At 39.7% G+C, this 27,557-nt stretch overlaps 1 protein-coding gene across 1 annotated transcript; it reads right to left on the bottom strand.

Moving 5' to 3' along the window:
- On the bottom strand, positions 1-24,232 carry znf512 (zinc finger protein 512). Its single transcript, XM_071925799.1, has 17 exons — positions 24,116-24,232; positions 21,958-22,090; positions 20,665-20,720; positions 20,373-20,431; positions 17,154-17,734; positions 16,453-16,542; positions 11,371-11,493; positions 10,893-11,017; positions 9,817-9,903; positions 8,944-9,039; positions 6,886-7,053; positions 5,250-5,447; positions 4,229-4,330; positions 3,489-3,551; positions 1,350-1,448; positions 697-1,135; positions 1-101 (listed from the first exon to the last, which is right to left on the bottom strand). The coding sequence occupies exons 2-17, from the start codon at positions 22,055-22,057 to the stop codon at positions 1-3; spliced, it is 2,487 nt and encodes an 828-aa protein (XP_071781900.1). The 5' UTR covers positions 22,058-22,090; positions 24,116-24,232.
- Positions 24,233-27,557: the final 3,325 nt, after the last annotated feature.

Here is a 27,557-nt window from a genome sequence, read left to right as displayed (position 1 = left end):
TCAGGACAGAGAAAGAGCCTGGTACTCTAAACCAGAGCTGTATACAGAGTCTCGTATCCACACTGAAACCTTGAGGTTATCTTGAGGGTATCCATCGTCACCTGAAAGTGTCAAAAACGTTAGAAGTTACAAACTCTAGCTCTGTCATCTAAAGCTGCCTCCTTGTTTTTCTCAGGTCTTGTTTAAAATGACGAACACAAGAGTGTTTTCCTCTATGTGACAAACCAATCAGGTGTGGACGGGGTGGACGGACAACCGGTGGTTTCTTTTTCCACCAGTATGTTAAAATAAATCTGATCTGGTGAAGGAGAAGAGTTAAGGGGAAGTGATGAGGGAAGTAAATAAGACAGGTGTCATGTGTCGGTGCCGGTTTTGTCTGCTTAGCAACCGAAGGGTCCTTTTAGGTGTTGTTCCTCTGTCGCTTTGCAACCTCAGGGTTGGCCTCCATGATGCCAGGCCTTTTCAGATTCCACTGGTCAATCTGTCTCTGTCTGTCATGCTGCTCCACCTCTGATTCGCTGGACGAGCTGCCAGTATTACTGCTGCTACTGCTACTGCTGCTACTGCTGCCGCCACTACCACCGCCACCGCTGCCACCCGTGCCGAAAGCAAAGCAATCCTTCCTCTTCCCGTCGGCCTTGCCTCTCTCCCCTCCTCTCTCCCCTTTCTCCCTCCTCTTCCCCTCTGCCGCTCCACTGCTCTCCCCTCCGGGTTTGTCCATAGCAGCCATCCCCATCTCCATTGGGGCCTGTTCCGCTCCTATCACAGCTCCTCTCCGGTCCATATCCACCCACATGGGTCCCACAGGTGGCTCTAGAGGGGCGTAGTGGAGCAGCGGCTGCTGGAGCTGAGGATCCATCTGTGGAGGGAGGTTCTGGTGCGCTGGGTGGAGGAGCTGGGCTTGGTGCTGGAGGTGATGCAGAGGCTGCAGTGGTTGCTGTAGGGGTTGGTGCTGGAGCTGGTGCTGCTGATGGTGGTGGTGATGCTGTTGGTGATGCTGGAGGTGGTGGTGGATGTGGTGTTGGTGATAGTGCTCTATGATCTGTTTGTCCACGCTGTGGACGAACTCCTTGGGCTGGTTTTTGAGAAACTTCTCAAACTTCTTGGAGGCCTTTTTGTTTGTCACAAACCAATCCTGTTGACACAAGGAGAGGAAATACAAGACACGGTCAAGCGCTTCTGAAGGGGAATTCTTCACAGATGGTTGGAGAAAATAAATTTGACAAATTAATTGTTGCTTTATTCCAATGTCACTTGCATACTCTCTCTTCCCCTCTTTCTCTCACACACAGAAAATAATCATCATAATCAAGGAATTGAGTGACTTTTGTTGTAAAGTAGGTCATTACCTGCGAATGGACAGAATTGATGTGGTATTTCACGCCACTCTCTGAGTTAAACTCTTTATTGCAGATTAGGCATCTGTATTTCCCAGCCTCAAAGTCACCCTGCAATGGGAGCAGAGAGAATAAAAGAGCCATACATTGATTAACAAACTATCCACTGCATTTGCATTGGGGTTATAAAATAATGAATGTAAAATAAGATGTTTTTATAGAAAAATTTTGAATGATCTATGGTTATCTTTTTATGTTGTAATATTTGGGCTAGACTGGAGAACCAGTGATAATGACACATACATACACTCACCGAGCACTTTATTAGGAACACCTGTACACCTGCTTATTCATGCAATTATCCAATCAGACAATCATGTGGCAGCAGTGCAATGCATAAGATCATGCAGATACAGGTCAGCAGCTTCAGTTAATGTTCACATCAAACATCAGAATGGGGAAAAAATGTGATCTCAGTGACTTTGACTGTGGCATGGTTGTTGGTGCCAGACGGACTGGTTTGAGTATTTCTGAAACTGCTGATCTCCTGGGATTTCCACGCACAGCAGTCTCTAGAGTTTACACAGAATGGTGCAAAAAACAAAAAACATCCAGTGAGCGGCAGTTCTGCGGACGGAAACACCTTGTTGATGAGAGAGGTCAGAGGTCAGAGAGAGGTCAGACTGGTTGGAGCTGACAGAAAGGCTACAGTAACTCAGATAACCTCTTTACAACTGTGGTGAGCAGAAAAGCATCTCAGAACACGTCGAACCTTGAGGCGGATGTCACTTTGTTAGCCGGTTGACACTGAGCTGAAAGCTGATACCTACCCAGTATTAGTAAGGTGTTCCTAATAAAGTGCTCGGTGAGTGTATATACGGTAAGCTCCTGTATCAATTTCTGTGAGCAAGCCTGCATACTGAAGAAAACCATTGCTTAGAAAAATGCCAAGGTTTACTAAGGAACTCAGGAATCACAGGAAAGTCAAGGAGCCCACATGAGTGAATATCACCTGGCCAGAACCCAGCTCAATCAGGCCATCAGAGCCACACTGGAGAACCAGTTTGTTTTCAAAAACTCTCAACCAATAGAGCATTTCAGTTACTCCCTAGCTAGACGAAAAGGCCCTTTCAGCCACTCCTTTCCCCCACACTTCCATCTCAATCATCTCAACCTACTTGCTGGAGGTCCTTACCCCCTCCAACCTCCCAGCAACAGCCAGAGCTCCTACACTCCTCCCTTTGCTGTCCTACAATCTTAAGTCCCAAGACCTCCTCTTCAGACACCAACCCCCCCCTACCCAACTGTCCTACAGCATTCAGATTTCAAAGGCCAGCACCTACCCCCTCCTTACTGAGGAGAAAGTGCACACACTTTTTCAGTGGCCTCTAGAAAGCTGCCTGATGGGGAGTCTCACCTGGGACCATCCGCCACCCAGCTTCTTCAACTAATCCCTGTCCACAAACAAAGTTCACATCAACTCCAAAACATCCACCATTGTTTCTGTGTCCAAGAAAGACATAGCTACCCACCTCAATGGCTACATTTCCATTCCAGGGTAACCTGGCTACTGGTCATGTCCTGGTTAAGGTCTCATTCAGGTTAATCTGTTTCCATGAACCTTTGATCCTCTGTGATTGAGTCTCCCTGTTACCATGAATAAACCAGTTAACAGAATATTCCCCCTCCTTCTTTGACTGAGTAGTGGTAGCTTACTTCTAATACAGGAGAAAGAAATGATGACCCCAGTAGTAACTGTCATAGTAAGTACTACAAGTGAAAGCAGTAAGATGTTTCCATGGCTGTTTAATATGAGTACGCTACGCACCTTAACCAGGACTTTCATAATCAGAATATGTTCTTAGGTCATTCTGAGTTATAATGTCTAAATGCGTCGATTCAAATCAGGCTACTTGAATGACCGGCTCAAGAACCACCACCCTCAAATGGATTGACGAAAGACCAAGAAAGGATGTTCTCTGTGAACATGTTCAGTGTCTCACAACAAATACTGGTCTAATTTTATAGGTCAATATTCAAAAAGATCCTCATGTCCTCCATTCATTAAGAGAAATGTATGTACATTTATTGGACTTAGACAATAAAATGATTCTGATTCTGGTTCAGAGAAAAAAGAAACACATGTCCTACCCTTGTGCAGAGTCCCAGATGGGCCTTCAGTCCAGAGACACTGGTGTAGGTGCAGCCACAGCCCTGAGGAAGATAGAACATAAGTTACATCAACAACATTATAGTCGTGCACTACATAGACTAACTAGAAATATCCCCAACTCCCCAACCATCACTGATACTAAAATTATGAGGATTTATGAATTATGAGTTACAGAAAGATTCAACCCAAGGCTAGACGGAATACATATCATTCTCTTAGAGTGATAATCCACAATATCCTTTGTTTTTTAATTTTGTCTCCATCTCTATCTGGTGTTGTTGCACTGCACTTCCCAGAGATCACTTGTCAATCAAACAGTGTGTCCTTCAGTGTGTGTCTTTTTCCTTGGATTGGATTGGATCTGTTGATGAAGTTTGAGTTTCTGTAGGTGGCGCTCTTTTCTTTGTCTGTTAGGCCATGGAGGCGATCGCTGCTCATGCGAACTACTCAGTTCTTCGTCTATTTATTCCAAACAAATCGGAAATGTAAAACACATCCCTTCCTGTGCACCAGAGGATTATTCCCAGAAAAGACCAGACACCGGATCTTTAGAACACCAAATGGAAAAGCTTTCATGAACTGGCTATAGGTTGAACCACTATTGTGTTAAATCAATCAGATAGAGAGTAGCAAAACAAACATTCAGGCATATGAAAATGGCACTGATGATTACTTTAACCAATTCATCTGTAGACATAACAGTAGTTATGTTTCCTACCTGGTTGGGACACTGGACTTTCCTCTGCAGTTTCACCTCATTCTTCCACTTCCTCAGCACCTCTTGGCTGAAGGCAGGCAGGCCTGGTCGGGCATATTTCAGCTAGGAAGGGCAGCACGAACAAAGAGGAGGTCAAAGAGTCTATTTTTGCATATTATATTAATATGTGTACACTCACTCATATATGTCTGTGTCTATTTGGCCTTGTACACACTTCTGCTGTAAGGCAGAATCAACACAAAGGCTATATATTTTCAATCAGGTACTGCTGTTTAAAAGCAGCTTTTCAACTGTGAACATAAAGTCGCTTTCTTTACAAAGTAAGTGCAAAAATGCATTAAATTAACATCCAAACCATCAAAAATGGCTAATGGCTTGAAGTGAGAACTAGTGAGATAGGGAATAGCACTCCTGATACTGATACAGCAACTCAGTTCAAGAGGCTCCCAGATTATGGAACAGCTCACCTACCTCCATCTGCACACTTAATTTGGTCGACTGTTTTAAAAAAATGCTTAAAAACTCATCTTTTTACTTTGGGCTTTTAGTTGCTGCTCTAATCTGCATTGAATTACCTTTTAGCTTGTACTGTATTGCATCACCTGAATTTTGTATCATTTTTAATTTATTATATTTATATTGTTTGTTTTTATCATGTGAGGCACTTTGTGACTTCTCGTCTGAAAAGTGTTATATAAATTAAGTTAACAAAAACAGTTACTACTACTGCTACTACTACTACTACTGCTACTACTACCGCTATTACTATTGCTACTACTACTACTACTACTGCTACTACTACTACTGCTGCTAATACTATTGCTACTACTACTACTATTACTGCTACTACTACTACTGCTACTTCTGGTATTACTACTACTAATAATCTGTTGTATATATGTGAAATATCTATGAGGTAGTTATGTTGTTGTGTTTGGTTATGCTGTAGACAGAGGACCCTTATGGATAGGATTTTTCAGACTTCATATATAAATTAAAGGTAAACTAAATCTCCTCTTACTTTTTTGTCATCGGGCACCAAGTCAGACTGGAACTTCCTCTTGGGCCAGTCCTTGGGCAACTCATTGTTGGCAATCTCAGCCAGGTGGAAGTTGGCCACCTGGGCCGAGGCTCGCTGCACCCTGCCGCTGGCCGTCCTCTCCGGGTTGGCTTCCCTCTGGGCCTTCAGCGCCTCCTCTTCCTCACTCTGCTGGGGCGTCTGGATAATGGGAGGGAAGAGAAGATCAATTTTAACCTCAAACTGAGATATCCACTGCTTGAAAACACATACAATATCTGCTCATGTACAGAGTATTGCTGAACCTACTGGGTACTGTAAGATCTATGTCTATAAAATACTTTCAGAGGATCAGTAGAGTAATGAATTTGATTACTATAACTGATAGCCCCTTGATAAATATAGTCCCTTTCACACATGAAAATTGCCATTTTTTTCCAGTAAAGGTAGCAGTTTCTGTTGTTCACACAAGACATGCCTTTCCGCTTTTTTAATGTAATGCTACCATTCACACAATACTGGCAATACCGTTAAATTCCACTGTTGTCAAAATTCTGCAGTGTTGTCTACCAGAGTCACGTTTCTGTGGTGTTATTGTCAGCGGTCGCCCAGGTGAAAGCCAAAACGTTATGTATCCACACTACTTGATGTATCAGAGCAGCAAACTCAGTGCCTGTCAAAGTGTATTTTCAGAGAAAGTGGCAGGTGCAGAAAATCACAAAACTATTTGGAATGTTCCTCTGCAAGCACAACAGTTGCCCACTTATAATCAGGGGAATGTCATTATGCATAATGCCCCGATTTCTGACTGGAACTGTGATATTATGACAATATTAAGGCGGTTACTGTGATTATAAATCAGCAAAGTACATCCAGTGAGGAATTGCATCCGTGCCGTTTTCATCAATGTAAAGCACAGGCATGTGTAACACAATGTCATCTCTAAAAGATAGATTTCAACGGCAAGTTGAAAATATTGCTTCAGAATTATTCAAAAAGCAGTTTTTCATGTTTTCAGAATAATGCCTAATGACACAATTAAATATGATTGTGAAATATACTTAGTATTAAAACCTATTTTCATACAGTGTTTGAGGTTTGAATTCAACATTTGACTTACCGCTTGGTTAGATGAGGTGGTATTTTTTGCACAACGGTGTGCCTTTATGAATGCAATATATACAATACATGCATATGATCTCCAGAGGCTGTTAGCGCTAAAAGAGTGCAAGCGGGAAATTTTTTACTTTTTTATTTAACCAGGCAAGTAATTAAGAACAAATTCTTATTTACAATGGCGACCTGGCAAAAGGCAAAGCCTCTTGAGGGAGGGGGGGTAGGGGCTAAAAAGAAATGTCAAAAGTTAAAAGTATTCATACATTTTATTTTATTTATTCTACTGGGTGAATGCCTGTAGCCTGTAAACTCTGTTGCTTATTACTTGCATTAAAGATATACATCTACCAGAGGAACTTTTTAGCTGATGATAACTGGATTTGGCTAGTTGAGTTGTCATCTGTGATCGTGAGCACTCCTAATGACTAGTTAATCTACTGTGCTCCATGATGCACTGTAAAACACACTTTTTCCTTCGTGAACATGGATAAGGCGATGAAATACAATACAACACATCACTCACAGGAGCGTGCTCTGATTTCAGGTGGTACTCCAGACCAGCCTTGGACTTGTAGGCTTTTCCACAGTGAGAGCAATTTAGCACCATCTTCTCCAGCTCGGACTCCTCCTTCCCACACTTCTTCATGTGGTACAGGTAGCCCATGATGCTGGTAAAGCCAGCATGGCAGCCCTGAGGTGGAAAACACGCACATTTTACCCAATTACCCCATGGGGATCAAGTAAGATTCACCTCCTCTCCTCTTATCTCATCTGACAGCAAAGGAAATGAGGAATACATGTAAAGTGAGTTGAATTTGTCAGAAGCACTTTTCACGTGGACTAACATTTCCCGTAACAAATTCCACTACAAATTACCTGCTAGATTTTGGTCCCTGGTGATATTAATCCCATGCAAATCCACATCTCAGCAGTTACAAGCAAAAAAAAAAAATGGCATAGTACATAATAAATACGAGAAAACTTACCATGGCAGATAAAAAGCTGGTTGCAGAATATCTGCCTATGTACCTAGTTCACTATTTTCTCCTGAGATTATGTGGCTGACATGTCTGGATTATGATGATTTTAATGATTTTTCTATGGATTTTTTTGTTTTTCAAAGTATAGCACCAGTTATTGCAACACTGCGGTCTGATACACAGCAATGTAAGCTGTTAAAAGTTCATGCTTTGCTTTTGAACCGTGACTGCAGCTTTGCACAAAAATGTCATATTAAGTTAAATAAGGAACAATAAACTATGTTGTATTGGTAACTGTAAATATTCAAATCATCAACAGCCATGTATCTATGCTGTCTGTTACACATACTGTTTAGTCTGTCTGTTCAAACATATCCCTAATCCTATTGAAGGCAATAATACTGAGTGAAACTCCCGAATAGCTTCACAGGAAATTCTCGTATTTTTTCACTACAAATCTATTACATACAGTAATACTTAGTCTGGAATACTTACAATGCTCTAAACTTACACTTGCTTGTAATCTCTCCTCATGGGAATGTCTTAAAATGGCCTTCATTACTAAAGTTCCCCTTCGAAAAAAATGTAGATTCTTATTTGTTTAATCTGTCACATTTATTTAGAGGGTGAGGTGTTTTTGCCTTGTAATTCGCAGGAAAAACGATATGACTTTATTGGCAAATGTCATGTCAGACAGTTTGTCTTTGGATGTGTACAGCAATTGATAGCCTATATTAAGCTATAATGGGTACAGTATGTTTGTAAAGACTCTAAATTGCCCATAGGCATGAGTGTGTTATGGTATATGATGTATGTAATCTAGTAAAATGATGTATATGACATAGTATATGATGTGAAGTATGTATATGAAGTATGTAACCTACATCACATATTATAGGATGTATATGATGTGTATATGTAGTATGTATATATATAATGTAATATGTATATGACATGTACTGTATATGATGCTATTTAAAGCCCTTTGAGACATGCTTGTGATAAAGGGCTATATAAACAAAACAAGACTAGACTAGACTGATATTTTGTGCTGCTGTTCAAATTTGACAATTTTGATGCCAAAGATTCCCAAGTAGTCAGTGTTGTCAGTGTGGAAAAGCCTCTTCTGAAACATCATTTAGACCATGGATAGACAGCCATGTGCCTCGGAAGGCCGAGAGTCTACACCAGGTGATTTCACTGATTAGGACACCTTCAACCAGAGAGGAAGAACTAGTTAGTGAAATCACCTGCTGTAGTGTTTGGTTGGAATGAAAACCTGCAGACTCCTGGCCCTCCATGGCACGTGGTTGCCCATCCCTGATTTGGACCATGGGACACTAAAACTCTCAACTGAAACCCAGGATGATAAAAAGAAGACAACATTTATGTATACTTGCGGCTTCCCATAGACAACCAGTGTAGTGTTGATCAATTCTACAATAAATATGTAATCAACCAAACTGCATCATATCCATCACATTAGAGGTGGGCGACACTGAGTGGACCAGATCCCATTTTTAATAAAAGGACAATATCAGTCCAATATATCAGCAAACTGATTTAACACTCTAATCCTTGCACAAATGAGCACAGCTCACCTCTTTAGAGCATTTTAATTTGCCCAGTCTCTTCAGAATTTTGCGCAGTTTGTCTTTGATGGCACGATCATCCAGGTCATTGGCATCTGGTGAGGGCTAGGGAGAGAAAACAGAGGCAGCTAAAATAACGACAAACACCAAAAACTCACCCTCAAACTCCACTGAATGTGTGGTGTTGTGTTGTGCTTTTATTTTGAAAGAAGAGCAGAGGGGAAAATTGCCTGGACCAGATTCATCAACGTGCTAATATAGCTGAGGATAGCTTTGGTATTTTTTTAGTATGTGTACAAATGTAAAGAAAAGCTGAGCTGAACCACAAATAAAAAAAAAATAAAAAAAAAATAAAAAAAAAATAAAAAAATAAAAAAATAAAAAAACTACAAATGTTTTGGCCTTTTTTAAAATTGAACCTCATAGCCTAGTTGGATTGCCATTCATGATCAGATTTCTATGTGAGACAATAGACCAGAAAACAATCAGTATCAACTATATCATTACTTCAGTGCACTATACGAAGAGGAATGTGTGCGTGAGCCATGGAGAACTGAATCTCGGCGATAAGAACATGACACAACACTGAAACACCTTTCATTCATTTTGAAGGAAGCATTCCACTTCATGGCTGTAATGGAGCTAGGGGGGTTGCAAGACAGGCCAAATACCACACACAGAGATGGACAAAGCATCCATGGATTCAAATAAAAGCATAAAAAAGGCATATCAAAACTAAGTGTGGTCATACTCAAGATTAGACAAACAGAATTGTGGTCATGACTGTGATGAAAGTCAAAATGTATACAAATTGTCCATCTACATGACATTGCTGCCGTCAGAGCGTCTGAGTTTAAAAAAAAAAAGTGTGAATGGTCTTACCAAGTGGCTGTGGTCAGCCATGATGTGGTATTTCATCCCTGTTGAAGACTTCAGCTGTTTCCCACAGTGTTGACAGGTAAAGGGTTGCTGCATACAAAGATTCAAGTTACATGGTATCTGCCATTTGGTGGGTGCTTTTAACCACAGATCCTTACAGTACCCTCAGTGGATAATCTTCTGGCTCTAGTGGGAATCTAAACCCTAACCTTTGCAGTGTCAGTGCCAGGACAGCATAAGACACACCAAACACACATGGTGTGACCCATCATCATAGATCTGAACTCTTCATTAGCTCACTCTTGGGTGTTTCTCGTTGTTAATTTAATACTGCTGTCTTCTCCTGTGTGGAGAAGATTTCCAACCAATGACCATACTGACACCAGAATTTAATATGGGCAAACAGGGTGAATCTACAGCGTCTCAATGAGTTGGGATGGGACGCTCTTCTCTGTTGCATCCCCACTTTGTGATTTAGGCTGATAAGACAGCTGCATTTTTAGAATAAAAATCTGGACTAGTGCAGCTGTGAGCATCTACCTTGCATCCATGGTAGTGCAGCGACCCCTGCAGCTTATGTTTTCCTCAAGTGTTTTTTAAGTAAAGTATTATGTTTTTTGCATGAGTGGCCCTGTTTTGAGTCAAACCCCTTCCCTGGTAGCGTTAGTGCCTTTCTCTATGCATCAAGGTGTACTGGACCACAATGGAGCTAGCATGCCCTACCAAGCTCAACCAATATGGCCAATACCATTATTTTTGGACTGAAGCTGACAATATTTTCTGCTGATATTCAACATCCTTCAATTTGACCCTTTCTATGCCAACAAGTATTCAGTTTTTCCCCAACAGTTTTATTGTTGTCATGGTAGAAAAGCTATAATATTAAAACATATTCATGCATACTTGTGTGGAATCTGATCAGAAAGTGTAGTATTGATCAATTGTACAATAATATGTAATCGATTAAACTGCATCATATCCATCATATCAGTGGACAACACTGGCTGGACCAGATCCCATTTTTAATAAAACACCAATATCGGCCCAATATATCGGTAAACCTAGTCCTGAGTACTCACCAGTCGGCAGTTCTCCATGTGTTTCTTCAGCCCCTCCACAGTCTTCCTGCTGACGCTTTTACATTTCGGACAGGTGACTCTGCCTTTGGCCACGATCTGGAGCTGCCAACGCTCCTCTTGACTGCCTGGTTGACGTCAACACATAAGAACAGGCTGTTGCTTATTTAACACAGAGCTACAGTATATTGTAGTCCTTAAGAGGGGAGCAGCCTGTCTGAACTCCTTGTGTATTTTGTCTTCATTCAGTTATGGTTGGAGTCAATTCACTTTGAGTTCAGTCAATTGACGCTGCAATTCTTTGTTTAAAGATACAATGTATAGTTTTTTGTCACTGATAAACTGCTGTTGATAGACGTGTATAGGACAGCGGTGTATAGAATATATCACCAGCGGTCGGTAATCCTAAGAACACCTAAAAGGATTAATTTCCAATATCAGTTATCTGCAGGTTTCAGAAAGCCAAACTGGCCTCCCTCACCTGGAGGGTAGGTAGGAGGCTCCTTCTTGGTGGTGAGGACCGGGGGTTTCTGATCTTCGTTGGCCTGGGCCGTCGAGGCCTCTGGGCTGCTCTGGAGACCACCAACACTGACTGCATCTGAACCTGGAACATTTACATTAGGTGGTTAGTTTTATACTGGCTGTTAATCAGCTCCAGAATCAATTTTAAAATACTTTTATCGGCTTTTAGGTTCAGCTCCATTTTGTTTTGGGTTTTTGGTTGTTTTTTAAAGATCCACTAACATTTTCATGAAAAAATATTGTGTTATTTTCAATCCAAGTAATGTGTTTGGGCTCAACAAGAGAAAATCTACCCATCAGTGATGCATGAGACTGCCTGGTTTGCCCATATGTGACTGGGAAATACCAGTGGCAGGATGTCTTCCCAACACACAGGAGGTGACACACTGCAACTGCAAAAAGCATGTTTTACAAGAAGTTACCAAAAAGTGTAACTTTTTGTGGAAAAGTTAGATCTTTTACCTTTTCCATCCCTTTGGTATTCTTTGGTATAAAGCATCACAGGCCGGCTGGGTTGGTAAACATGAGCGTGCTGTGTGTGGTTTACTGATGTAACCTTACAGGATTTCTGGGTGTTGAAGTCCTCAAAATTCAAACAATTACCTCCCGTTGCCATTTGGGGCCACCAATTTGCAAAAATTGCCTACTGCAGCTTTAAAGCTCTTCACAGCCTTGCACCTTCATATTTATCTGAAATGTTTGTTCCATATGATGTTTCCTTTTAACTTCCCTACTGCCAGAACCAAAATGTCTGGAGAGGCAGCGTTTAGCCTGTGGAACAGACATACTGAAACCCTAGATGACTTAAAGAAAATAAAAAAAACATCTTTTTTACATACATTTGCACGTTTACTTTTTATCCTTAAACATACATTCAACTGTTTTTATCTCTCTTTGATGTTTTTTTCATCATGTCTGTGAAGCACTTTGAGTTGCATCATTTTATGAAATGTGTTCTAGAAATACATTTCACTTGACTTGACTGGCGCTGCTGTCTAATAGTCCTATAACATTGATTTCCATTGCATTTGGACAGTATCAGACAATCTGCAGAAACTGTGATCATGCCCATGATTTTGAGGTCAATTCCAGAGATTTGGAAGCTTTGAACCGAGGATACAAGAAAATAAATCCTTCAGAAAATGTTCCCAGATTCACCATATCAGTTTCAAAATAAGTCCTACATTGGGAGGTAAGTAGGTTCATAGTTATCACCCAGCCAACAATAAAATAGCTCAAAGGCTCATTCAAATGTGACAAACACAATCACTGTCGGAATGTGTCCCAAAGAAAGGCATTATGCTCATTTTGTGTTATCGGGCAGTACAAATCTTAAAAATGTTTAAGCCCGTTAAACTATGGATTTTAACATTTAGCTGTGATTTTAATCTCACATAATCCTCTTCTTATGCAGATCGTTTAAATCAGGAGAACTTCTGGTTTCTTCATACAGTATTAGTTTGCACAGACTGTTGCTATACAGTAATGTATGGCGATACATACAGCTAAATCTTTTTGATGATGGTAAGACAACACAGCCTGGCATTTTATAATAAGTCACATTGTTGTATAAGCAGTGCTTTTATGTATGTAATATGTATTAAACTGTTTCCTAACATTATTGTATTTTCCATAGAAGAGATAAAAGGTAGCTGATCAAGTAAGGGGGCAGAGAGCTGAAATCACATTCAAATACACTGATAACTAATTTTGTCAATATGTCATTGCTACAAATGCATCGTAGGACTGTGCAGAATGTGCACTTGTTTCTTCTTCTATCATTGTTATAGTTGACTGTGTCACTGCTGCCCTCTGGTGTCCAACTAGGTGACTTACTGACTTTGACTATAGACTGCCTACTGAGATAGTTATGTGATGGTTGATCAATGTTTATCGTCAGGTTTGTTTTTTAAATATTTCGTATGTACCATGCTTATAAGAATAACGTTAGGATAAAGGTTCATAAGTTTTTTTTATCCTGTTCATTGAGCAAGCCAATGGATTAAAGGCCTTTTGATTTTTTTCATTAACACCAAAAACTACCTTCCACTTCAGATTCTTACTAGATACCCAAGGTGGAAGTAACAGATTACAATTACTCTCATTACTGAAACTGACTTGGATTGTCATGCTCTTTTTTGAGTATGTTTTGAAGCCATTGTTATTTTACTTTTACTTGGGTATTTGGACTCATAGTACTTTGCTACATTGTAAATCACATCGATCCAGTACAAAAAACTGGACAATTTACAAGTGATGAGTGAAGGAAACAAGGTTAAAGAAAGTCTTATCTTGTCAATGCATCAGATCCAAAACCATGGCCTTGGCCTATTTAGATTGACAGTTCTGAAAACACTGAGGGGCGAATTCACAAAAGGATTGCGCGGCTTTTGCTGACGCTAAACCTGTGCAAATAACACAAAAAGAAACCGTGTAATTCACAAAGCACTCGCAAAGGGTGAAATGCCCCGCTAACTGCGCTGCCACGCAAATAGCGCCTCGGTGCTCCTGTGCTATTTGCACGTATTTAAATTAGGTAATATGCATACATTTGGCGCAAAATTGGCCCCTTTCTATGCAAATGAGCCTCATTGCAAAAACAGTCCAATTCACAAAGGTCGGCGCTAATTGCCACACGCAGTTAGAGTGAAATTATTAGCGTCTTCAGAGAGTTGGTGGTAACTGAAGCGCATTTATAAGGGGTGTCACGCTCAGACTTTATTACTTGTTGATTTAACTGAGAATTGAATTGAATTGACCTTGCAAATGTCTCTGCAACAATTCCACCTTTGTGTGACCTAAAAAATAAAATTGTCTGTAAATACAGTCTGTAAATAATATTTTGACATTATTATTATTATTACTATAGAACTTTAACACAGATTGCTTCACAATCAAAAGCAAATAAATCAGTACAACCAAACAATCAATACAACTCAATTTCTCACTCTGAAAATATTTTCACTTATCTCACTAGTCAGAACAGTGGGCTTTATTTTGGCCTAAAGATTCAGCACCATGGACAGCCCCGCTCAAACTCATTTACAGTATTACCTCCGCCAAGGAGGTTATGTTTTTGGTGCCATTTGTTTGTGTGTGTGTTTGTCTGTCTGTCAGCAGGATTACGTAAAAACTACTGGCCCGATTTTCATGAAACTTGGTGGAAGGGTGTAGCATGGGCCAAGGAAGAACCCATTAAATTTTGGAGCGGATCCGTATATTGGTTGCGCTTGCACATTTGCATATCATAGAAGACTGGATTGGCCTTGGCGAAGGTCTGCGCTCTCCAAGTGCCCTTCTAGTTTATTTTGGGATGCAGTGAGATGCAATGACAAACAAAGGATGCAGTGACAGGATGCAATTGTGTCATGAAAAATAAATGAATAAAGCTCCCCTACATTCTCCTTTGTTCTCCGCTTCAAATCATGCCATCTTCTTTTGCAGTCTGAAGGTGCGTTTGGAAACACCAACAGCACTGACAGACTGGGATATTAAATCCCAAATATGGTTTCTTGCAGTCCCGGTTAAATTTCTTGCCTGAAGTTTTGAGGAATGCCTCTGCACCTTGTCCGTCAGGACTTGCAGCTCGCGGTCTAAAAAAATCATTTTTCTCTAAGGCAACATTTATACTTTGCCACATTGATAATTGCAATCAGACGCAAAACAGGTGCAAATTGTACTCAGTTGCAACAGGTTATGGGCGTGTTTGCGCTGGCATATCATTAGCGCAATATCTTTTGTGAATCGGTCCTTGAGACAGAGCAAATAGCGGTTGCAAATGATACGCAATTCATGGTGCTATTAGCGGCCGCAATCCATTCTTTGTGAATTCGCCCCTGAGTATGCTGTTGAAGAAAAGAAGGAAACCAGCATGACCACATTCCTAAAATGCTGTCGATTCCTGCGTTATTTTCTTTATGCACTTTATTTTGCAATGTTTTCTTTAATTAAAAGAATCTAGTTCGAACACTCATCCTTTTTGCATTGTAAAGATCACATGTACTAACATTCTGTTTTTTAAACTTTGACTCCGAGTACATTTTAAATGAGCTACCTATAGTTTTACTTCTACTAAGGTAAAATTTCAGCTACTCAAGTAAATGTTTCTAATCAAGCAGGATATTTTGGTACTCTTTCCACCCCGGCATATACCCAAATGTAGCCCTCTCTACCCCGATTTCCTTTTTATTTGTACTTGTTTGGGCTTTTGTCTAAGCATAGAATGGGTTCAAATCTGGCCAAGATCTTTGTCGCATGTCATCCCCCATATTTGAACTATGTAATAAAGGCGAAAATGCCCAAAAAAGTAATCTAAAAAAAACCCAAAACAAAACAACCATTTAACTTTATTAACCATTGTAAGTCTACATTCAACTAAGTTCAACTGGCTAAACAGTAGCACTGCTGCTGAAACTAAATTGAACAGTGCCCCCTACTGGCCTAACAGTAGTACTGTCAGTAATGGCCCCTCAACAGGCTCTATTGAAACATAATGGTGTCTGACAGCATTGCTGCCAAGCACTGCTGTCACAATCCAATTAATGATTTATTAGGACAGATGTACAGTCCTGTTCCCTGATGTCAGTGGGCACACTGTAAAACAACTCTTTCAACACTGGTTTATAAATGTCATTTAGCCATTACCATTACTCATATGCTAACTGATAAATTGTTGTTCACCACCTGAATAATTCTGTTGCAAAATGTCGTATCGACTTTGAATAAAAATACAAAACAAAAAAACTGCCTTCAGTTATCTACTATCCATTAAAAAGAATCATAACTTAGTTTTGTGCAATAAATCATTTGTGTAAGTATCACTTTTTTCAAATGGTGGCTATCTCATTTAGATTTCATCTACAGCGATTTTTATGACATTACTTTTTTGGACAGATTACAGTGCAGTAACAAGTACAAGAGGAGAGCAAGAGAATTTGTCATACACTAAAGATTCTGCCAGGCTCAAACCTGTGGAGATTGTGAAGTATGTGATATGTGCCTCACCCCACTCAATATCAGACTACTGCATATGGTAACTTACCAGAGTCTCTACCCTCTGGCGGCTGTGGGAAGCTAATAACAGGTGGGCTTCGCTCCATCTCCACTCTCTGGACCTTCTTCATAGTCAAGTCTTGAAAGTGACACATACATACAGAATAGAATCAATCTCCACAACATCAAACCAACAAATATCGAAGCATGGTCTATTTCCATCTCAATTTTTCGTCTCGCTCACACACACACACATGCAAGCAAAATCCCCCAACATGCACACACACACACGCACACACGCACACACACACACACACACACACACAAAAAAAAACAACACAAATCCCATATTACAGGAATTCTATATTTCTATATGTTCTGTAGAACCATATTGTCTAGGATGGCCACAATTTATTTTTGTTTTTGCACTTAACTCAGGTTCATTTTAAGTTCTATGGTATGCTGCTCTACACAAAATTATCTTAACTGTTCAAATGCCTACCACATTCAGACCTGAGTTACATTTTGGTTAATGCAAAAGCAAAAGTATTCATAAAGCTTTGCAATAAAAAGCTTTGGTTTACAATTCTAATGGCTCTGCTATTGAATCAACTTAGTGTTTAAGTATTTTCATATAGATATATATATTTTTTTAACATGACAATATCGAGGCATATCAAAAATATTGTGATACCAATTTTATGTCAAATCGCCCAGCACTAATACAAGCCACTGTGTATGAATAAGTACCAGGTCGCCAGACGTGTTCCTGTCCTCTGTCTCTGCTACTGCTACTCCAGGCTTGGTCTTGGCTTCGGCCGGTGCTCCATGGCTGCTCCGGCCCTGAAGGGGCCCTGTCTCTTCCTGGATCCCTGCCTGGGTTCCAGGCCTGATCCTGGGCTCGGTCTCTCCCAGTAGCCCAGGCCTGCTCGGGTCCTCGGTCCCGGCCCGTCGCCCAGGCCTGCTCTGGTCCGATATGGGCCCTGTCTCTACCTGGAATCCAGGTCTGGTCCTGACCGGAGTGTCCCCCTCGGTCTCTGCCTGAGTTCCAGACCTGTTCCTGGGGTCGATCTCTACCCGCCGCCCAGGCCTCGGGACCTCGGTCCCTGCTGGGGTTCCAGGTCTGGTCCTGAGGCTGGGATCGCTCCCTGCTGGCCTCTGGGCCTTGAGGCCAGACATCCTTTGCCACAAGCCTCGGAGGCAGCCTCGCAGTGGGCGGGGCCAAGGAACCTGGGTCCGCCCCATTGGCCAAACCGCCCGACGACATGACCGAACAGCTGGTGGTTGGGTATTCTACTGTTCCTATGGAAACACTCTGGAGGTCCTCATACCTGATTGGTTAAAAACAAAAAATTTATGTTATTATTTAAAATGATGCATATAAAACAAGTTGATCATAAATTGAGTTGATGAAGTAGCAGGAACCTCCATGCATACAGATGAAATACTTAGGAAGGCTTAGACAAATATATGGGGCTGATGTTGGCCTTTTATTAAGAATGGGATCTGGTCCGGTCAGTGTCATCCACCTCTGATATGATGGATATGATGCAGGTTGATTGATAACAGATTGCAGAATTGATCAATGCTACACTTATTGTCTATGGGAAGCCCTGAACCTGAATGTATTCTAATGAGACAAATGATCAGATTCCACACAAGTATGCATGAATATGTTATCATGATTATGATTATTAATATTAGCAGCAGTACTAATAGCAGTAGTAGTAGTATCATCATCCTGGGTTTACATGTTCCAGAGGCTTTTCTATCTTGCCAAGAACAACATTCTGGAGTAAACACTGAATATTGGCACAATATATCAGCTATCAGCAGCGTCAATCAAAAAATGACTATGGCAATACATAAATGCAGTCTTCCAGACACACTGGGGTCTTTCTGGGGTGAAGGACAGTCAGACATGATGGAAAAACAAAAGACTTGGGAGGGTAAAACTTAAGACAATGCTTTAGCCTTTTGGTGTAGCTGCATGTTCATATTTTAAGGTTTGTTTGCAAACACTGAGTTATGTCCAAAGTTGTTTTGTTCTCCTAACATTGGGGACCACCCAAAAGCTATGCTTGCCCTCGTTCATGGAAGTCATAGGCTCCTATTGTTTTCAAAAATCCATTAAAAACAGAGACAACAGAAAAGCAGAGACATACTACTGCCTTGACTAACGTAATCCACCATGTTGAACAACACGTGTATTGTATTTATTCTTAACATGACTTTATAACGCCTGATTGCAGTTGCAGTCGTATCAAAAGTAGTTCCATTGTGCCACAATTGAATGTGAAGAGATCACAACACGAATTTGCCTCCCACTCTGCCACCAGAAGTAAGTAGTGCGCAGTAACGGAAAAGTGAAAATAGTCCCATTAAACTTGACAATTATCTGCATGATGAAGTCATGTTAGGAAAAACTGCAAGACATGTGGTTCAGCATGATGGATTACATTAATCAAGGTAGCAGTATATCGCTGCAAGCTGTTTTTAGTGGATTTTTGAAAACAATGAGACCCTATGACTTAGGCTCCTAAGTCAAACCTGCAGTAGAACAGACAGTAGTAGCTTCTGACTGAGGCAAATACATCGGTGGGTTTAGACATTTCATGGGCAACGATGGCGATCCTGGTACTGGCCAGAGTGTGGGTTATGGTTAGGCTTAACATTAGACTCAGGCAAGCCAAACATTACCTAATGAGACAAGGAATGTGAACCAGCAGACAACAGTAGATATCTGCTTAGGTTGTAATCACATAAGACACTTTTTAAAACGGCCTACACCTTTGTTTCAGTCATTTTACATGGTTCGGTCATAGCAGGTGTGCGTCTCCTTCAAACTATGTGCCTTGTGTTGTGGACGGGCTGTGTTTTGGGACGCTGCCCTAAAATGTCTCATGTTGAACCATGCCGTGTATTATGTCAATGTGAAAATAACCTTTGAAAAAGGCTCTATCTAGATGGATCTCTTGAACGAGATGATAAAACTCAGTGCTCTGTTCTCTCTAAGAGGACGTCATGTACCCACATCCTCTGTTTCAGAATGTGCTCCTCATCCTGTTCTTCAAGAGCAAGCACAGACATCCCCTTTGTTACTTCAGGTTAGCTAGCCGATGATAATTAGATAGCTTACAAATTACAAAAGCAATGTGAATGATGTAAGGCTCCTCGCGCCCTATGACCTTTTGTTCTCTCTGTTGAGAAGTGACGCTCATAGCTAAGCTTTGTGTTTGAGACTTCTCAACACATTTTGGAGACACTTGTCATCACCTCATTAGAAACATGCCTTTCCACTTTTTTAACGTAATGCTACCGTTCACACAATACTGGCAATACCGTTAAATTCCACTGTTGTCATTTCCCGGAAATTACGTTCAACCGCCGGAGTCACGGGTTATTCTCTTCGTCCGCCTCGACTCCGGTCTCTCTTATTTCCACGTCTGTCCAATTCCACATATTCGTCAAAAACGTAAAGCTACAGCCTGTTGTATAGTGCTTTGTATTTCCCTCCTACAGTTTGACAACAGAGCGTCCTAACGTTGTGCGTGCTTGTGCCGTTAATGTTACGGCATTGTTCACACAGTCGATACGGAACTTTACCAGTAATGTTACAACGTCTTGAGCAGTGAAATTGGTGGAACTGATTTACCGGCATTTCGACACCGGCTCCTACTCACACATGAGCACACATGTGTGACATTTCTGACATTTTGCAAAGTGACACATGCTCTTTTGGGCCACATTTATCAATGATGGGTTTTTTCCTCAGAATGTTAAAATACACTGAGATACTGGGCCAAAATGATCTCTCTCTACATAATGCATTTAATACAATGATATGTATATCGTTAGACACATTTATTACTATACTGAGAATCCTGTCATGCAAATTCATCCATGTATTACTTAATAAATGAGGCCCAATTATAAATCAACTGTGACAGACTGATGAGAATCACTTACCTTTTTCTACCGTAAGTTCTTTTCATCTTTAGAGCATCTTGGGCTTGAGACTCGTCATTCTAAAACATTCAAGTACAGAACTGTGAAGTAGAGATCCAGCGGTATGCATAAAGTTAACAGATTTTGAGTATTAGAACCAGGAAATGGACAACCACATCCACACGTTGTTTTATTAGTAGCATTTCCTGATAATTGATGTATGGCAGCAAAACGTTTGCCTGGACAAAACTCTTGGCAGACTTTAAAAAAAGACAGCATGTGATATATACATGTAGCATGTGTTCATTCTCACCTTAGGATGTCCAATCACACTCAATTCACAGGCTCTATCTGGCATGCGCTGAACAACTGTTGGAAAAGATCAAAATTAATTTAAAATCATGAAACACAGTATTGCATAGTTTTCATAACAAAAAATGACATCTCCTGCATTCAGATATTCATTTACCTCTATTAAGAATAATATGGGTATACATTACACTCTATACAATGAAAGGTGAACTTCGCTGATTTTCACAATGACAACGACCCTGAATACTCTCAACCATTCTCAATGTTGGAGGATGTCCATTGTATTCATCCATTTATCCAATGTTTTATCACTGTACTTGTATTTATTATTATTACTATAATTATTATTATTTTCAATTGTACACTGGCATATAATGATTTGAATAAATGGCTTTTCAGGTTGCCTTCAAAATGCCCAAGATAGAAATTATACCTCCATGAGCAGGTTTCAATTGCAGTGGCTAAATTTATTTATGAAATAAAAATGTATATATTTATGTTACTAGATAATGCTTGGAAAGCAGTTTTGTTTTTATAGGTGCATTTCTTCACTGCATCATCCATTACAATTGTTTGATGATCACTTCGCCATGTATTATCCATTACATAATGGACATAGCAACTGCCTCAGAAACTGACAAATGGCATGATCCCTACTTCAATGTGTAGACACAAACTTTTAAATGCCTGAGAATCCCAGACAGAAAGGCAGTTGGCATTTAATTTTCTAATTTACTTCATTGCTAAATTTAAAAAAAATAATGAAATTATGCAATTCTTTATTTTTCTGTGGCCCCTGAGACACCATCAAGGACCCTTGGGGGACCCACTTGGCAAACCATTTATGTCAATGTAGTGACATGTAGTAGAGAGAGATCCACCCTTCCTCAGCATTAGTATTTCTCAGATAGAACAGGAAAGTCAGACAGGGAAGAAAATAGAATGATTTATGCTACAACAGACCCTAATCACAACATACAAATAAATGCTGTAGAGCTTTGACTAGGGCCTGAAGAGTTCAGTCAGAAACTGAAAAATTTCAAATGCAAACCAAGCCTGAGGGTAAAACATTGGTGAAGCAAACTTATCAATAGCACAGAACTTTGTTGAACACTGTATTTTTCAACAGAACCTTTGAACTCAAACCTGAGCAATACTTGAATACTGAACCTGCAGTGTCAGTCAGGTTCCATCGGAACTAGCCGGATTCTGGAGTAAAATATCAAAGTCTAGTAGACTCCCACTAGGCTACAAGGTCACCCCAATAAAGTAGGCTTTTTTTTTTTGTTTTTACCTGGACATGGCACACCACTTTTTGGTTGAGACTGGACAGACTTTCTCTTCCTTGGCACATACAAAGGTGACATATCCCCGCCAATGTGTGTGTGGTCCATTGTAGGAGGGGCAACACACCTTACAAATCACCACTGAAAACACAGAGGAGCAAACATTACAAAATATAAAATGTTCTGTTTCCTTGTTTAGTTGTATACCATGCACAGCAAAATGTAGCAGTGGAGTACCTCAAGGTTCCATCCTGGGTCCAATTATATTCTCTATATGGTCCCACTTGGTCATATCTAATTTATAGATATCTATTCCATTTCTATATTAATGATAAACAACTATATCTGTGTCTGTAAAACCCAATGACACAAATAGCCAAGATAGTGTAAAGATTTTTCAGCATACTTAAAATGTTGGACGTCTCAAAACTTTCTTTAACTTAATAACAATTCTGAGGTGGTTCACCAAATTTAATGGCTAAAATTCATGATAAAATTCAACCTGGTCAAGTTGAGACTCGAGTCCAAACACTTATTCGGTTTTGTTTCTATTGGTTAAGAAATACAGTGTATCCAAAACTAGGTCAGTTCTATTCTTTAACTTTGAGGAAACCTTTATTTCATCCCATATTGACTGTTGTAACTCCCTGTATTCTTGTCTCAACTGTAACGCTCTTTGTCATCTGGAATTTATTGAATACTTTTAAAGCGATAAAATGCCTTGGTCCAAGCTTATTATGGATCGTTTAAGTTTAGTCTTAGTTCCTTTGACTACTCCACAGTGTATGTGTAAGACAAAGGGTGATTGCTGTTGTCATATGAAAACCTTGTAACTCAAATTTAGGTGATTTTCATGTTTTCACTTCAACTGAAGGATTACATGGTCCTCTATGGGCTGAGAAAGTTCTACGACCTCTTGGGCTTATGAAACCCTTTTAAAAACTCCTGAGGTGGAGAGGCTGAAAACAAGGCTGTTTTTCTTAGTTCCTGAAAAGCTGACATTTTGGAGATAAGAGATTTTCACCCGAGAGCAACAATTTGCAATTGGGAAATCTAAGTTAGTCATGCATGGTCCACTAAATACAAATGACTAAGAAGAAGCTTAGAAGTTACTGAAATGCTGAAAGGTGTTATGTTTTATGTAAATGTGTACTGTTATGACAATATTATTACTGTTCTGGGTGAGTTGGACTTAATGGAGTCTGCAGTTCAAGTCCTAACTTTCTTACTTTATTACGATGATGGTAATTGTAAAAGCTTAATTTTATAACACTAACTTTGTCCAGAAAGGACCTATGCCAATACAGTGTTATTATTATTATTATTACTACAAGAATACAGACATTAGGGCCTCCACATAGAGCCAGAGCATCTAATAGTAATAACACAGCTACACACAGAAAAAAGAAAGTTCTTCAAGGGTTCTTTGGTTGGTTCAATATATAACCATAATGACTGAAAGAAACTTCTGATTTGTTACAATAAAAAAAACTGTAAAATCATAATAAAGACCACAGTACGGTTTCCAAAAAAAGTTCCTTTAATACGGCTGATTTGGAACATTTAATACATTGTAAAAAGGGGTCTACTGGATGTAGAACCATTTCTGGACATAGTGCTATAGAGAACCTTTCTTATACAGCACCAAAAAGGAGTTATATGGAACAAGCCTAAAGAACCGCTTTCTGGAACTGTATAGCACCCTTTTTGTTAAGAGTGCATGTTTGTTGTATTTCCATCATGCTTGTCATTTGGACAGTATTTGTGTGTAGATGTGTCCATAACATGTTGTGTGGAAGGCCACTGCTTTAATGGATGGAAAGCAAAACAGAGCTGTCACAGCCAGCAAGTAACGGTGGAAAATGTCTAACATGTTATAATGTAAACTCGGTGGTGTTTTTAGTCCGGTGAACCCCCCAACCCTGCTCCAGTAGGCTACTGAGGCGCTGAAGAGGTTTCAACCCAGCAACCACCATCATTGTCTGTGGATAAAAACACATTTGCTTTTTCCCCTCAGACCACGACGGACAGGGAAACACATCCGACAGCTGTGGGAAAGCAGCGACAGCATAACAACCGGTGCTAACAAGCCGTTTTACACACGAAGACAGCAGCCTGTCTGCTATCCATTGTTTCTTAAGGAGGTAGAAATGGGTGAGAGCCTACCGTGCTATCGTCCACTCCCTCTGCAAGGTTAGCCTCCATGTCTTCCAGCCTGGCCTCCTCCTTCGCCTTTCCCCCGGCAGTGATACCATCAGGGAGGCTAACCTAAAGGAAGGCCTAGTCCGGGTGTAAACCCCCCCCCCCCCAAAAAAAAAACTCTCGGACTAAAACTAAGCTTTCTCAAAATCTACACAAACACCAGCATAATTCACCATATTGTATGTATACCTTCCTTGGCGGAACGCCCTCCTGGTGGAGAGAACAAATAAAAGCCGCATCTCCTGCTGCCTTCAGGGGTTGTCGGAAATATCGGAATTTCTTGCTAGGGACATTTTTCATTTATTTTATGTATTATTATTATTATTATTTTTAAATTATACAAACATTTCGCCATGGTACAAAAATCAATTTATTACAATAAAACTGACATATGAATACGTATATAAAAAGAAGGCTTAAATAATTAGTAACTCCTGAATCAAAGTAAATGTTTTTTTTTTTTTTTCATTTTTCCTCTTCATTGATTTCAGTTGACTCAAATGGTTACACAATAGTTCATTTTTAAACACTAACAACAAGGGCTTGGTTTTTATACATTTTGTTTTGTGGATACAAATTTTTGCTAACACTAATACATTTTTCCAAACTTTTCTGATGGGATTTCAATAATCAGACTGGATTAAATTTAAAGGCTCGTTTTTTCAAAACTGATAAATGAGATTCTGATCATTCAGGCTTTAATCCATCTTAAACATTGTTTCTTCCTTTTTGTCCAAACTCAAAGGCAGAGATTAGGTGACCTTTGATGCTAAAAATCAGGGTAATCGTGATCCCACTGGAAGGGTGGATTCAGGGTGGATTTAGAGACAGGAAGGGCTTCATATGGAATGAAGAAATTGTGATGTAACTGGTGAGGATGTAGGGATAATGCAGCCATATACATCATGAAGATAGTAATATCTAGTTCCCTCTTATATAAAATGTTGTAAGATTATTTGTCTAACAGATGTCTATTTAAAGAGTGGAAGTTTGGATTCTGTAATCTTGATCTTGTGGTAGATCAGAGGGATTCCATCTGTTAAAAGTGACACAAAATCATTAGTCTGATCCTGGATTGCAAAGAAATTGAATTGGAAAATCTGTATAATTCCGATCCAGATTGCACAAGGTTACTGTCTGGCAGCCCATGTAAATAATTAATATGCTTGTATGCATCTGTTTTTCATCTTTGCTTAACATTTATTTGTCAGACATTTTTGTTTTATAAATGAATTAAAACATTAATTACATGCCTAATGCGCAGTCACAGGAAAAACCATGATCCATTTTGTTATTATTTTCGACCAAAAGCACTTGAATGCACCAACTATAGGCTATTTAGGCTATTTAAGACTTCCCGGCTGGGTAGTAGAAGTTTACGAGCCAACCCTAAAGGTAGCATCATTCAGCAGTACTGGGACAAGGGGCGGGTCTTGGTAGGATCTAACGGGCCGATCCTACATCAGATTCCTCTATACACCATAACTTCAACTCACTGTGATAAATAAAATGTTTGCTGATCTCGAAACTGTCATTCATCTCACCTGAAGTTAAAAACAGAATCAGTAATATAGTTGTAAATAAAAATAAAAAATACCCTATCCTCATAAATGACAGCTGTTTGCTATTGCCTATTATGTATACTATGAATTTATGTCATAAAGATTTTGTTTTTCACAACAAAACAAAACAAAAATAACAGTATAACAGTTAACAACAGCCATTCCCAGTACACGTATTTTAGGTGGGTAATGGGGGCATTGCAAATGCAAAAAAACCTCCTTAAAGTACAAAGCTCTGTGTCAATGTGGAGGAGACTGTGAAGGAGACAGTGAAGAATAGGTTCAACAACAACAACAAAACAATCAAACAAACGTGTTTCTGAAATAAATTTTTTGAAGTAAATCTTTGTGTCTTTTTAAGCTAAGTTGCTAAGGTCATATTGAATATTGTTCTACTCTTTACAGTCACTGTATTGTCAGGGTTAATGAACAAATGGATTAAGCTTTTAAAACTCTACACAACATGCATGCAACAGACATGATATTATAAAGTCTAGCCTAGATTCTCAGATACTGTGATTTCCTTCTCACAACGTCACTGAATTCACCATTAACTATTCACCTGAACAGTTTATGATGTTGTATATGGTATCATTGTAATCTTTGACCATGAAAACATAGGGATAGACATTTTCACACCTTTTCTGTGTTATCATGTGTGGTTCAGGAGATATGATGCAAAATACATAATTTGGTTATGGCGGAAAGTAAAATGGCCGCCATGAGGCGTTTTTGCGATGGCTCCATTTCTGAAAATGTTCAGGGCCCCAAACTGTACAAGTATACCAAGTTTCATGCTTTTATGAGAAAGTGAACATCATTTTCACATATCACTTGGACTACCAGGTGAGCACGGGGAGAACATGCAAACTCCACACAGAAAGGCCCTTTTTCACGAGATAGCCCACCTGGGCACTGGGCATCGAAAGCATGGGGAGAACATACCCCCAGTGCTAAAAAAATAATATAAAAAATATAGCCTAGGTTATATGCCTCCTAGGTTATATGCCTCCTCTTTAATAGTGTCCTTGGTATTCATGAGACAGTTAAAATATAGTCTTTGGAAATAGCCTTACTTTATTTTATAAGATGGAAAAGCACAAGGGCATTTGACTCAAGTTGTGCAATCATAGAGAGATCGACCTGAAATTTCATGAAATGAGCACAATCTGTTAAAATGCAAATACATGCTCTGTGCACGAAAAGTGAGAGAAATACATTTTGAAAGTATTACATGAAGGTGGCTATGGTGGCACGACTAGACATCTGAAATAGTGGGTCTGACATCACTACGAAACCAAAATCCCTTAATTTTATCCCTGAAATGTCCTTAATTTCTCATTACATAAACATTAATTATCCATTAAAAATAACATAGCTTAAAAAAGTAAGGTCAGCATCATGGGTTTATAAGGGATTTATTCATGGGTTGGTTCGTGGAGACACTAGAAATTAAGGGATTTTTCATGCCTTTTGTGCATGGTTTACAGAGTTATTAAGTGGAAATTAATTAATCTCCCTGAATTTTACATTCAATTAGAAAGTAAGCAGTCAAACATGAAAGGGTGTTTAAGGTGGTTCTGATGGGGTCTCCTCCATTAATAACTCCCTTAAAGGAATAGTTCACCCAAAAATGAAAATTCTGTCATCATCTACTCACCCTCATGCCAGTTGAAACACAGGTGAAATTTGTCCATATAACACACAGGGAGGTTGCCAGCACAACTCCATAGCAGCCTTCTCCAAAACAACTGAAGTCAGTGGGGACCAGTTCTTCAGAGTTCCAAAAAGACCTATATTTACACCATAATTTAGTGCAAATCTTAACTACAGCTGATTGATTT

The sequence above is a fragment of the Centroberyx gerrardi genome, chromosome 18 (genome assembly GCF_048128805.1).
Source record: "Centroberyx gerrardi isolate f3 chromosome 18, fCenGer3.hap1.cur.20231027, whole genome shotgun sequence".
NCBI lineage: Eukaryota > Metazoa > Chordata > Actinopteri > Beryciformes > Berycidae > Centroberyx > Centroberyx gerrardi.
This window is presented reverse-complemented; position numbering and strand designations above follow the sequence as displayed.

What these genes read in the sequence shown, in the direction of transcription:
- znf512 (XM_071925799.1), bottom strand. Translation starts at nt 22,057, where the DNA reads ATGGACCACACACACATTGGCGGGGATATGTCACCTTTGTATGTGCCA. An exon ending in GCCAGAGGGTAGAGACTCTG is followed by an intron (nt 11,494 to 16,452) that starts GTAAGTTACCAT and finishes TAAATGTTCCAG; the next exon opens with GTTCAGATGCAGTCAGTGTT. An exon ending in CAAACCCGGAGGGGAGAGCA is followed by an intron (nt 102 to 696) that starts GTGGAGCGGCAG and finishes TGACACTTTCAG; the next exon opens with GTGACGATGGATACCCTCAA.